Source organism: Pelobates fuscus, chromosome 13 (genome assembly GCF_036172605.1).
Source record: "Pelobates fuscus isolate aPelFus1 chromosome 13, aPelFus1.pri, whole genome shotgun sequence".
NCBI classification, from domain to species: domain Eukaryota; kingdom Metazoa; phylum Chordata; class Amphibia; order Anura; family Pelobatidae; genus Pelobates; species Pelobates fuscus.
This window is the reverse complement of record NC_086329.1, coordinates 50,091,466-50,106,495: the sequence shown is the minus strand read 5'-3', so window position 1 is coordinate 50,106,495 and position 15,030 is coordinate 50,091,466. Positions and strand designations below refer to the sequence as shown.

General features: G+C 42.1%; 1 protein-coding gene across 1 annotated transcript in view; it reads right to left on the bottom strand.

The window, feature by feature from the left end:
- Nucleotides 1-15,030, bottom strand: part of LOC134583423 (cytochrome P450 2C20-like) — a 141,513-nt gene that overhangs the window by 88,798 nt on the left and 37,685 nt on the right. The window contains exon 4 of the mRNA XM_063440333.1: nt 10,712-10,872. Coding sequence (XP_063296403.1) covers nt 10,712-10,872 — 161 coding nt within the window. The remainder of the gene's footprint in view (nt 1-10,711; nt 10,873-15,030) is intronic.

The following is a 15,030-nucleotide window of genomic DNA, read 5'->3' as shown; positions in this document are numbered from 1 at the left end:
TAGGCATAAGGCTATCCTAACTATAAGATAATGCCAGGGACTAATGAAAGTATTTAGAAAACTGGGCAGACTAGATGGGCCGAATGGTTCTTATCTGCCGTCACATTCTATGTTTCTATGTTTCTATGTTTCTATGTCTATGTGGCTCTCTTTTTCTTCAGATCAGCGAAATATCTACTGGAAGTAGAAGGTTGCTCCGAGGATATTTCCTTGAGACTCAAGGATTTGCGAACTCTGGATTCAGCGAATCTGTGCCTCTTGTGGGACTTCCCAGCTTCTCTGATGCCCTGGGAGACCGCCTGCTTGATAAACTCCATTACATCTGGAGTAGGGGCAGTAGTAGAAGCGCCAGCGGCTGTAGACAGGCATTCTGCGCAGAGACGTTTGCCTTCTAGTGGTTTATTGCTGCAGGCCTCGCATCTCTTCTTCATAGGCGACTTGCCTTTGGAAGTTCTGGATGCTTTAATTCCCGTAGAGCTGTCATAATAGGGAAATACAATTAAACCAGGCACTCTTTTGTTTGGTATAGATAAAGAGAGAGAGAAAAAAAATAATGGCTTACCTATAACCTTTGGATTGTGACCTTTGTTTATGGACGGATGCCTCAGAGTCTGATGAGAAAGATTTGTCCATCTTCCCTGCTATAATATAGGAAGGAATTGAAATATTTATACCCAAAAAAGTATAAAAATTCAATATGTGAAAAAAGGGGATGTGCCTTTAAGAAATAAAACCATACCTGAGTTACAGAAAACTGGAGGCGTGAAAATAAATGAACAAAACTGGAACAAAAGATGCTGCAAGAGCTTCCCGGTGTCAAGGCAACCTGAACAGGTAAAGAAATTCAAATTTGGCGCCTTTTTAAAGGCGGCGAATGACGTCACCGATGACGTCACTGCTAACCCGGAAGAACGCCCCGCGCATGCGCACAATTACTCTGCGCATGCGCGGAAGTACGCATGACGCGCCCCCGATCTGCGCATGCGCGGAAACGTCTACAGACGCAGCCACTGGTCCGCGCATGCGCGGAAGAAGCCATGACGCGGCCACCGGACCGCGTGCCCGCAGCCTGCGCAGGCGCAGAGCACCAAGAGGACGCCGCGGCAAGCCGGAAAAAAGCCCGGTAAAATTAAAATCTTTAAAGGGAAAAAGAGAAAAAATAAATAAATACAAAATCCTTATTTGGAAGGAGAATAAATGGCACATACACAAAGAGGTGGAAGGGGGAAACCTGACAGCCCTTAGTAATTTAATACATAAACAATGCATTTAAACTTACTGTGCCTGCCAGGTAGAGGTAAGAAGAATTTTCTGAAGATGAGGTTCTTCTGCCACTTCCTGCTACCGCTACCGCTTGGTTACTGCAGGGAATGTTCCTCATTGGCAATATTTTCCTTGCTACCCCTAGGGTCACTGCAAGTGGCTCCCGGTCACTAAAGGAGCATCTCCAGGGGGTTATCCTTTGCGCAGGGCCACGTACTGGAGACTTCCCAAGGAAGAGAGGCTGAACTCGATTGAGGCCGAAGTTAAAGACCCTCAGGTAAGCCAAAAGAAAAGTAAGTTCACAGTCTATAATGACTGGAGTCCTATAGGGATAGGACAGGAAAAAAAAGACTAAGGGACTATTGGTGGGAGGGGTATTTATACCCCTGATTTTAATTCTGTTTCCTGTCTAATTAGGGATAGGGAGGAGCTAACCCATTGTTGTGCTGCCATGGATATGGCCAGGAAATATATATATATATATGTAGTAAGGCCTTTTGGCCTGTGTTTGTGGGAGGGGCGTATGACACACCCCTTCCCTACTTAAGGGACACCCCTTACCTGGCTCCATACCTTCGAGGTCAGCGTTGCATCCTGAATCCACTTCCGGTTCACGGACGGCGCCATCTTGCTTTCAGAAACCCGCGTTTTTCTTCGGTGTCAGCTGTGTCCAGGAAACTCCTTACAGGTCTCTCCACGGCCAGCCACGCACAAAAAACCCGGTCTTCTTCGCTGATCGAGTCCTCTGGACTTCTAAAACGTAAGTCCGTCGCCCGGATCACTTCCCACGGCGTCGCAATAATTTTCAGCCTCACTTTACGGCCACACGCTTTACGGCCAAAGTCTCAGGCAAATTAACCCTCCGGTTTCCGGAAACCAAGTAATAAGTATGTAGCATTCCTATGCTTTATTTTTCCCTCCTTTATTTCAGTTTGTTTCTATTTTGTAAGTTTTAGTACCTGATAGTAGGATTATTCATTTTCATACAGATTATAGTTTATTAAATACCAGTCTGTTTTATATACATATAACGATTTTAGCATGTATTTCATAATTTATGCTGTCACATTAATTATACCTAGGTTAGGGCTCATGTATTATTAGTTCATGATATTATCCTGGTATACATATACATAGTTTTGCTTGAACACTTTACTTTTTGTGTACCTTCCATTTACACTTAGGAATTTGTTTTAAACAAACGTTTTTTTTTTTTCCTCTCTCTCCTCCCTGTTTAAACACACCATGTACACTTTTCATTACATGGCACTTGTCATATGCTGACTTTTCTTTATGTACTCAAATTACATACACTAGAAACTCAGATAATTAATCAGGAATAGGTATAATGTGTATATATATGTGATAAAGTTTTCTCTAAATTAATTGTGTATATTACGTTGTCACTACCATGTACACCCGTTTACATGGCACCTACATTTCCTGACCTTTCTGCATATACTCAAACGATATATCGTGTATACAGAACACGGTCCCAACATCTCACACTTTCAGGTTTGAATCACACTTTTGGTTTAACCTCTCATACGTCTACCTTTCTGCATATGGTCAATTTTCATAGTTTAAACTCATACTCCCTGCACTACGATTATTACAGTAGCACGGCCATATATATATTTTAAATTTGGTCACCAGGTATACACATTATATGTAGACACTACAAGCTAATCCTGCGTTACGGTTTTTCTCCATAATAAATCAGGCGGGGTACTTCCTTACTCTAATTGTTCCCCTTCAACACATACGGTTAATAAAATCAACCACAGCATATCTAGTCTACGTTAGTATCACAGGATCCATTTCTCATACTATCATATCTATTTCTACCCTTTTAGGTTTATCCAGGTTTTCTATACCTTACGCACCATATACGTATACATACTAGCAGGTACGTAAGCCTGCTCACGTGTCACATACGTTCTCCCTAAATAGGACGTAGAGTACTGGCAGTTAGGGGTATAGGCCCAAATAGGTATCTCCCCTCTTGGCATACCGCCTATAGTTTAGAGGTCCGCGAGGCCAACACCCCGCCTCAAACGTTTCGGAGGCATACACCCCTCGAGCCACACGTTAGTTAGCCGCCTCGCAAAGTTTAGAGAGGGCGTCACCTGTCACTCCCTTCCCCTGTTTTTCTTTTATTGTCACCGAGAGGCCTACGAATTCCTGCCACTACATGGGTGGCCTCAATATTCCCTCGCGCCAACGCATAGATAGAGCCTCTCATAGCCACTTGGCAAATAGCAGGGCCTCACCTGTCACCAAAGGACAAGATTAATTTTTCGCCTCACACGGCATAATTAGCCCGCCAGTACATCCCCTGGGTTTCAACACTAACGGTATATTTTCTCATCTAGTATGTCTCAAGAAGGGGTAGAGGATTTCTCCATCCCGAGCACTCCGGCTAGACCAAACTCCCCACCACCGGAAGAAGACATGGCTAGTCCTGCATCATTCAGGTCCTGGACAATCCCTCGCATAACTAACGAACTCAGGAGACGACACATTCCTTTCCCCGCGACTGCCAGGAAAGCGGAACTATACAAACTGTTGCACACCTCAACTGATAACTCTGATGCAGGGGAAGGGACTAGCCAGTCTAACCCGACAGATATACATGGCATGCTTACATCCCTCATGTCATCCATGGGCAAGGTAAACTCCAGGCTGGAGAAACTGGAATCGGTCACCACAGCCCTTACCTTGGCTGGGTCAGCCACTGTGACCCCTCCGCCACTGGTCGAGTTGCCACTAGTTTCTCCAGCCACCACCTCTGACGAGCAGGAGGTTAACCCTGCCCATATGATACCTGAGCACCTTAAGAAAGACATCCTGGAAGGTAAAGATGTCAACTTAGCTGCACTACTAATTGCCTCCCAGGATGTGGTGGAGCATAAAACTTATGCGTATGAGGATATTTCTGTGGTGGTAAAGTCCAGGGATGCACGCCTAAACAGGAAACTCACCATCCCGGAATTTGTGTTGGCTTTTGGCATCTACCGGGATGTCATATGCGCCGTTTACCCACACAGGCGTGAGGAATTTGACATGTATATGCACAAGCTGGTGGACCTGGGCAATAAATATGGTGGATCGGCATTCTACGATTACCATAGATCTTTTTCTGCAAAAGTGTCAGGCGCCTTCTCACAGTACGGGACAAGGTCCAACTGGAGTAAGATAGACACAGTGATTTTCTGCAGACACTTTGCAGGGCTAAGGACACCGGCTTGTGCATACTGCTCCTCCATGTCTCATTCGGCAAATTTTTGTCCCACCACTGCTAACGAGCATACCCACGTGCAAGGACCTAGCTCCGCTGGTCCTACGGAGAAAATAGCTAAAGACAAACTGGGTAGACCTATCAAGTTTCTGGGCAAATCCCAGATATGTAATAACTTTAATGTTGGTACATGTAATTACAGCGGTTGTCGTTTGTTGCATATATGCTCAAAATGTTTCAGGGCACATGCAAAAATCATGTGTCCCAATAAAATGTATCCCAAACAGTACCTAACGTCTATCAACATATCCCTACTTGCGACATTTCTGTCACAGCATCCATCTACACATTTAGTAGATTTCATAATCTCTGGTCTATCAGAAGGATTCCACACAGGTATCATACATATGCCTTCAGGAATCCTGGAATGTCCAAATCTACAATCCGCCCAACACAACCCTACAGCAGTTGACACACTCATAGCTAAAGAAGTGTCAGAAGGTTTTTATTGGGACCTTTTCAATCCCCTCCTTTCACTACATGGAGGACAAACCCTATCGGGGTTGTCACAGGAAAATCTTCCAACAAGCAGAGACTTATTATCGATTTGTCGGCACCACACACCTCTACCACTCCCAGCCTCAACTCCTTAATACCATCGGAGGAATTCTCCCTGCAATATTCCACTATAGACCACGCCATTACGGCTATCTTACAGGCAGGAGTCGGTGCATGGCTCAGTAAGACCGACATAACAAATGCATTCAAACTACTACCAATCCACCCCACACTGTGGCACCTACATGGCATCAAGTGGGAAGGGAACTACTACTTTTTCTCACGACTAACTTTTGGTTCTAAAAGTAGTCCAGCCATATTTGACACATTTGCCGAAATCCTATGCTGGTTACTACTCAATATATCCAGATGCCCTACAGTCATACATTATCTGGACGATTTCTTAATGGTCGAGGAGAATTCTTCCCCTCCCACTAGCCTGAAAGAGACTGTCAGCCTATTCAACCAGTTGGGGGTCCCAGTCTCCCCTACCAAGACCGAAGGCCCAGATACCATCATCACTTTCCTGGGCATCATGCTAGACTCAGCCAACATGCAAGCTAGCCTACCACGCACCAAGGTAGAAAACATTCTGACAAACATCAACCTCTATATACAACTACGCACTTGCAATCACAAAGAATTACAATCTTTACTGGGGTCACTCAATTTGGCCATGCGTATTATACCTCAAGGCCGTGCTTTCATATCACGTCTCCTCAGCATGTTCCCACGGTTTCTACATGATGCACACAGATTGACCCTAGATACCCAAGCCACGGCAGACCTTCTCATGTGGAGAAACTTTTTAAACTCCTGGAACGGGAAAAGCATGTTCCTCCCTCAATTGTCTGACACTTCTCCTACTGTTTGGACAGACGCGGCGTCTACCACAGGTTTTGCAGCAATTTTTGGGAACGAATGGCTTTGGGGTAGCTGGCCTTCAGAGGTGCAGGACCTGGAGTGTTTTTTCTCTACCTCAGCTCTTTTCGAGATATATCCCATCGTGGCGGCTGCCGTGGCATGGGGACATCTATGGACAGGTTCATCAGTCAGGTGTTACTCAGACAACCAAGCAACCTGTTCCATTATCAACAAAGGTCGCTCCAACTCCCTTACTATCATGAGATTTTTGAGGAAACTCACTTGGTTGGCAGCATGTCATAATTTTTTCTTGCACTGTGTTCATATTCCAGGTATTTGTAACGAGGCAGCTGATAATTTGTCTCGTTTTAAATTCCAGGCCTTTCATCAACTTCTCCCATCAGCCGCGCTCACAGCCACGGCCACTCCACTGTTCCATCAGCTAACAATGGACTAGACGTTATCATGCAACATTGCAGAACTTTGTCCCAACTAGCTCTATCTACAAATACCAGGAAAACCTACAACAGAGCTTTCAGTTTATTCAAAAGATTCCTGTTGGAACACAACATATTACAACCATTCATCATGACATCTTTTTTAGGTTTTGCCTCTTTTTGCCACCTCAAACTCAAACTTTCTTACAACACAATCAAACTATATCTTACAGGCATCCAACATCACATGCTGACCTTACAACCCAACAACTCAAGTTTCATGTCATCATACCAAATCAAGAACATCCTTAGGGGTATACAAAGATCCGAACCCCCGCATACAGCACAGAGGCTTCCTATAGATTTTCATATCCTTAAGAAATTATCACAACTACTAGATCTAAAACCCTTCTCCTTCAACACAACACTAGTCATCAAAACAGCTATTTATGTGGCTTTTTATGGGTTTCTGAGACCTAGAGAGTTTACCGCCATCAATACAACACAATCCACTCACCTACTGCTTCATTCGCACTTAACCAAACACATGGACTATTATATCCTGACACTACCTCATTCAAAAAACAGTCAACACGCTCCACCCGTAGAGGTTAAATACTATCCGACTCACAACAGTTGGTGCCCCGTCCAAATACTGGACTCTTATACAGAGAGTCTCAAGGCACCACCATCACAACCACTTTTTGTTCTACGAGGTTCAGTTCTCACTACTACCAACTTCATGACCCACGTTAGGTCATTACTAACACAGCTGGGACTCAAGCCAGCTAACTATTCAGGCCACTCCTTCCGCATAGGAGCGGCCTCCACAGCCTCCAGTGTTAACATACCGGTTCATGTTATCAAGACACTGGGGCGCTGGAAATCATCCGCTTACACACGGTACATTCCTAACCCTGTACAAGAAGTAAGGAATGCTTTTCAGAACATGTCTTGTTAAGTTGTATATTGGTAGTTTGTATTAAAATATTGAAACTTCTATTTTTGCCCTCTTTATTTTCAGGCCTACCTCATCGTCGGTTTCGGCACACCACAACCGACTTGCTACTTTTATACCATCCTACACTTATTAGGTCTTATTTCTCTTTGCCATCATGAGCCCTTCACACAAGTAGTAAGGCCTTTTGGCCTGTGTTTGTGGGAGGGGCGTATGACACACCCCTTCCCTACTTAAGGGACACCCCTTACCTGGCTCCATACCTTCGAGGTCAGCGTTGCATCACCCTCCCACCCACACCTCTTTATCAACTCCTTTTTCTTACATTTCTTCTTGGTAGGCCCTCTTTATTTTCAGGCCTACCTCATCGTCGGTTTCGGCACACCACAACCGACTTGCTACTTTTATACCATCCTACACTTATTAGGTCTTATTTCTCTTTGCCATCATGAGCCCTTCACACAAATATATATATATATATATATATATATATATATATATATATATATATATATATATAAATATATATATATATATATAAAACACTTATAGGTTTACAATATTCATTCATCTTGACAATATTTATTAGTAATAATTTTATTATCAATATCGTTTGCATCTATTTATTTTATGTTTTGTTGTTGTTGTATTGTTAATATACCCTTTCTAATAAATAGTTACTTTTTTACAGTACTATTTATTTATTTCCTCTTTTTTGGCTTGATTCCTGATACCATCTACATCCTCAGGTGGGGATCTTGCTCTAAAGAATGTAAGTACATTTCTTCTTTTTATTTATTTAATATACCAGTACTTACTGCACCATTGGAGTTCCCTTTTTGTTTTTCTACCTCCTATATATATCACTGACATCTGGAGGACCAACAACACTTCAACCACCATACATCCTTAAACGGGGATTGTACCGTCCACGCGTTCTACAGCAGAGCTCTAATACGCTCTAGCGTATGTGAGTGGTTTCCTATAGTAATTATTAATCTTATCTTGATTGCACCATATTGTATTGCACTATTATTTGTCTTTCTTTTTTTCCCTGGGGTTTACTACATTTCCTCGAAGGTTTATGTATGTATAAATTTTAAGACGCAGTATATGCTATATTTTATATTCTATTAGACTGGCCCCTTCTTTTCAGAACCCTGATTCTATGGCTTTAGCACTTCCTGAACCAATGCAATTAGGGGTTACTCGCCTAAATGAAGCAGAGGAACAATACAGGTACACCTCTTCTAAGGAGACCCAGAATGGTTGATTTTGATCCTCATTGTAAGCAGTTGACTGTGCCAGACTAGAAGCGTAATGATAAAGTTGGACATCTGGTACTCCCAATGCTGCTCGATCTCTGATGGGCTTTCATGACTCTACGTGTAATTCTGGAAAGCCTACGTCTCAATATGCAGACATTCAACAGGAACTGGAGTTTTCTAAGAATGTGCACTGGTAGTGTTTTTTTTGTGTGCAAAATAAAAAAAAAATATTTATACTAATTTTACAGTGTGAATTCTTCCTACCCAGAGAAATTCACATGAAGACAATTGATTGAAAAGAGCAAGGTGACAAGCATTTTAATATTTGATTTGGTACGGTTAGCCATACACCCCAACTCCCTATGAGGGACTTGACAGGTATATATTAGTCTCTGTCCTTTTTGTCTTTGGCTTTAAGTTCTACTGATCCACTATGGAACCAGGCATATGTAAATAAGTATGTTGCTCCTCACTCATTTTTATTGTCCGTTTTGTTATTTTCTTAAATTGTATTTTTTTTCCATACATCTCTGTATACATGTACCATTACTAACGCTTGATTTAGATGGGTATCGTAACCTTCTCCCAACTTTAGCAAAGACATAGCTAAGCTTAAGCAGGAGCTCTAGTCCCTAGAAATTGCTAAAACCAACTATATCCTAAGTAAACTCAAACAAAGATATTTTCACCACGGTAATGGAGCAGGAGCCCTATTGGCTGCTCAACTTAAAAAGAAAACAGCCAATACCAAGATTGCATACATTTATCCTTCCCAACAAAATACAAACAAGAATAAGATAACCCACAATTTATAGATGACAAATTTGAGAGGAACCAGGCAGACCAAATTTTAAACATAGATGTGCTTATGGCATCTACATTAGTTCCAAAAGATTTATTCTAACTAGAGAGAGATTTTACTACCCAGGATCTAGCTAATGTGATAATCTCTTACCACCTCACAAATCTCCAGGATGAAGAAGCCTCTCTGGACTCTACTATCATACATTCCAAAACATTCTTCTTCCATATTTAACCAAACTTGTTAACTCATGCTTTAGACAGGGAACACTGCCACCAGAGATGCTATTGGCACATATCGTAACTCTCCCCAAACTGGTGAAACTTCCACATTCCTGCAAATTTTTTTGCCCAATCTCATTACCAAATACTGATACAAAAATGTATAGTAACTTGATTGCCAAAAGAAAGGCCCCTCTCCTACCTAAATTGATTAATTGGAACATAAACTTTTACTATTCGAGTATTTCTATCTTTGCCCAATTTACTAATGTCTCTTCCTACTACTTTTCTGCCTATAATTTTGTTTATAGGTTTTCCTGTTACTTTATAATCTGTCTGGGGTTTATTGCCTAAACTATCTTTATTTTATAACTCACAATATACTTACCTGTAACTCCATTTATAGGTTCTACTTCCTGCTTTTTGTCTTTATTACTTCCTCTTCAGTTTAAGTCCTGCTACTCATATTGTTGTTCTTGTCTAACCATGTCTAAACTCTCAAATAAAGAACATAATGTTAACCCCGGCATAAGTCTCTTGTCTGACCTGATCAGAACCGTGACACCCATACTCTACCAATAGAGCTGTCAGGGTAAATGATAAAAGTTTTAAGTCTATTGGTAGCATACACTCAACAAATCTCTCTGCATCAAAGTAAATTGCCTTCTGTCTAACATTCTTAGAGGAAGTTCCATTCTATAGTAGAGCTCTAGCCAACAACAGTATACGCTTATCACGGTATTTGATTGCCCCTAACTGTAAAAGTATATTATGTCACAGACTTACAGACACGTTAGAAAGGAACTACGTCTGAGCAGATGGCACTCTTTATGCTAAAACAATTAACACATTTTGAGCAGGTCAGTCTCTGTAGCAAACTCCACTCCACCCGAGACTTTTATATACATGTGGTCTATATATCTCCATTTAAGACTGCAATGGGCTAGTTAGCCCCACATCAGGCAGATCCTCATAGTGATCTAGGAGAGGGTTTTGCTGGGTGAGAGATTGCAGATAAATATCCTCACAAGATATGAGGAAAGATGCAATGATTGTGAGGATGATTCCCAATATGGTTTACAATAAGTATAATACTGACCACTCCTAGAGGAGAACGGAAGAATAGAAAGAGGTTGTCTATGATCTTGAGAAAGCTCAGGAATTGCTTATCCTTGTAGTCCCAACGTTTTCCAAACATGGCCAAGTTGATTACATTGTTAACTGCACGTCCAAGAAGAGTTTGAGGATTAAACGCTTGACCTACCAAAATATAAACATATTCGTAATGAAAGAAAAAAAGGCTAAGCATGGTAAAATGACAAGTCCTTAGTCTTCATTTTACCTCTTATGATTAAATTATCAAATTATAAGAACATTGACACACTCCAGGAGATAAGAATGTGAAGGTGTCCTTTGTGATCTTTGAGAGGTATGGCTGTTTCTTGCTTAGAATGGTTTGATCTGATAAAACTCAAGAAATTATCTTTCAAGCTATGATAAGCTTGTTAGAAATCAGAAACAAAATGTAACTGAATATAAGACAAGAGGAATGTGAGGGACAATTTTGTGTTGTGATGCAGTTTTTTCTAACACTAGTTTGTCATATAGTTTTAAATACATTGCTAGAATGCATACAGTGATTACGGTTTTTCGTGGAATTATTATGATTTTATTTTAATTATGCAATAAAGTCCACCCGATACTAGGACAGTTGAGCCTCATCCTAATTTCTTTTTTCCTTGTATACTATGGGTCAAGGGAACTACTTGATAACACAGGAAAAGTTAACACATACTGAGAGTCTACATATATCACTAAATGCAAGAAAAGATGTGAAAAAATATTTGCCCACTTTCTGATTTCCTCTACTTTTGCATATAAAGGCACACTGAATGACTTTAGATCTTTGTACAAAATGTCAAATAAGACAAAGACAAACACAATTTGTTTTTTGATGATAATATTATTTATCATAAAGTGGCATGCATCACATTGAAGCTACAGTCTGCAAACTAAAACAAAAGCAGGTAAATATGATTTTTTTTTCATGTTTACCTGCTTCATCTTTCATATGCTTTCCACACACTCTCCATATCTAACGAATTAGTGTTCTATCCCTAGAAATACTGGAGAAGTGCATTGGGCATGCCTGACAGATTTACACATGTGCAACTAGAAGATCTCTTCACATTACAACATCTTGACAGGGGCAGAAGAGAGGGATTCTGATCAGTAAGATAATGCAGAGCAGGCTCCAGTGACTTATTTTTCTCTCTTTCGGGTAAGTAAGAGGGAAGCAGGGGGAGACTGAAGAGCCGTGCGGATAATGCAACCTGACCAATTTTAATAGTAAGTTTCTAACCGATTATTACATGCGTTTAAATTTTTCTTCCTTTATTTTGTTTTCTATATTTGTTTAAAAGTGTTTGTTTGTTGGGTAATAAAAAAAACGTGAAGTGATGCATGTCATAATAAGGAACAAAGTTATCCAGCCTCAAGAGGCTCTGTGAGAAAAGGTAATTTCCCCTGCACAAATTAATGGGACAATCGGAGCATAATAACAACTTCCTCAGAAAGACGTTGTTTTGGGGGCGAGAAGGTCCCAGGAGCTGGCTTACCTGATGGAGGTAAACTGTTAGCAAACATTTGTTTACTACATAATTAAATATGTGACAGTGTCACTTTACTGCACTATATTTGAAGTTAGGATTATAGCTATAGGTTTGGGTTTTATATGCAGGGTGTAGGCTTAATGCTGCTAGTTTAGGGTTAATATCCAAAAATATCAGGTTGAAGGATAAATATAGCAAATGTGGAATTATTATTGATGGCTGCTGGGCGGGCGGCGCTGGCGAGGGAGCACTTTCACCTGAGCTCTCTGCTCAGCTCCCTCGCCAGCGCCGCCCGCACGGATTTTTACTTAGCCGCCCGCCTGCCTGGACTGTTAGCCGCAATGACGTCATATTCCGGCTCCCGGCATCACTCTGTGGCGCGCGAGGGAGCTGAGCAGAGAACTCACTAATCAGTGCTCTCTCGCCAGCGCCGCCTGCCCAGCAGCCACTGAACCCCCAGGGAAAGGGAGAACCCCCCCAGCATTCCCAAAGGTAAGGAGACTGGGGGGTTGAATTTTTAAAAGAAAAAGTGAGTGTGTTAATGTGTGTGTCTATTAGTGAGTGAGTGAGTGTGTGTGTCTGTTAGTGAGTGTGTGTGTGTGTCTGTTAGTGAGTGTGTGTGTTAGTGAGTGTATGTGTGTCTGTTAGTGTGTGTGTCTGTTAGTGTGTGTGTGTGTATGTTAGTGAGTGTATGTCAGGGAGTGTGTTACTATGTGTGTGTCTGTTAGTTTGCATGTGTCTGTTAGTGGGAGTGTATGCATGTCTGTTAGTGAATGTGTGTGTCTGCTAGTGACTGTATGTGTGTGTTAGTGAGTGTGTATGCCTGTTAGCTAGTGTATGCGTGTCTGTCAGTGAATGTGTGTGTGTATTTGGAGGGCGGGGAAAGGAGGGGTGTGCGGGGGGGGGGGGGGGGCGCCTGAGTTTTGGCATGCCTAGGGCAGCACAAACCAGAATACACCACTGGTAATACAGTGTGGTAAAGGACAATGTACAGGATAGGCTTTTGGAAGGGTCAATATATGTGGAAATTGCTATACAATTCACCATTGGGCTGAATCCTCTGGTCTATTTTTCCATCTAGCATCTCTCGGGAACTCATGGTTCTTTTAATAATGGTAAATCTAAAATGGCAAAAGTAGGCTCTAGGGTAGCGAAACATTTCCACACCATCGTACTACCATTCCCATGTGTTACCATAAGTCAGGGCCAGCACTTCCATTAGGTCCGCTAACTAGGAGTGCTGCAGCTTAGGTGTGTGCTCGGGGTGTACCGTAGCCAGAGTGCCGGCTGCCGAACTCACTTGCAAGAAGATCCAAAAAGTCTGAAGCAGAGTGAGGGCCACAGACAGTAACAAGCTGCCCCTGATGCAGAGGAGAAGGAGGGATAACTTGGTCTGTGCTTCTAGGCCAAGTACTTCCCTCCTTCTACTGTATTAGAGTGTTGCGTTGAGTTACCGTGGCAACACTGATGCGTTTCCTGGCGCCGGCTTGAAGGAGCTGTCTAAACCCACTGGGGGTGCACACATGCTACATTTCACACCAAACCAACTTGGAACATGTTTCCCCCCGTCCCTGGTCCAAGGTAATCTTCCAAGGGAAGGAGAAGAAACATTTAATTTGTTCTTTAATTATTATTATTTTTTTTTGTAATCTTCCCCTCAGCCCCTTATTAACCCACTACTTCCCCTAAACCCACACTTCAGCCTCTAAACCCCCACTACAGAACCTTACCACCCACTACTGACCCAACCTTTCACTACAGGTCCTAACCCCCCCAGCCACTGCCACTAACCCCCAGATAGTGCCCCAAATCCCCCACTACAGGTCCTAACCCACACTACTGCCCCTAATAAAAGGTCCTAATACCCTACTACAGCCTCTAACTACATTTTCTTGCTCCTCCCCTCAGCTTTGAAACCCCCACTACAGATCTTAACATCCCACTACTGTGTTTTTATCCCGTTACTGCCCCTATCCCACCACTATAGCCTCTATCCCGCACTATAGCTCCTAACACCTTGTTTCATGTTTTTACCCTGTCAATATGCTGTGGAGCAGGTACCAAGGCAGCTGCCAGGACTTCTCTACACTTCCTGTACAGATTTCTCACACATCATGTACTGATGCTGAGTGCTGGGATGTGAGGTCATCCCAGCCCCAGGCATCGGCACAGAGTTACAGGGATCTGTGCACTAAGTGCAGAATGTGCTCCCAGCAGCAAACCGTGGGATTTCAATACAAATCAAACACGTGTGTGTGAATGTGGCTGTATGTGTGCATGAATGTATGTATATAAATGTGAAGTATCTTTACATTAATGTTAATATCGTATGATTACATGGGTGGATCATATGGGTAGGATATTGTTATGTCACAACATGGGTGGAGGCAGCAAATATTTTTTTTTGCCTGGGGCAGCAGAAATACTTGCACCAGTCCTGCTGTTAGAACAATGTCCATTTTGCCGTTCAAATGTTGTGTTTGCTTTACAGATATAACAGAGCCTGTGTTTACAAGAATGTTCCACTTTGGACTCATCTCTTCACAGAGCCGTATAAATGGCTTTGTAACACTTTCCAAGCTGGTATATCTCAACAAATATGTTGCTTATCTCTTCAGTAATCTTTTTATTGTGACACAATATGATGTTTTTAGAGATTCTGTATGTAGGTAAGGTTCTATATAAGTCATATTTCTCTTCGCCTGGACTAGTAGTAATCAAGTCTGGGTGAGTCTGCATTTGCAGCTCCCCAAAATGAATTATATTTGGTTAGGTGTTGATTAAATAGCCAAGGGGAAATTATTTT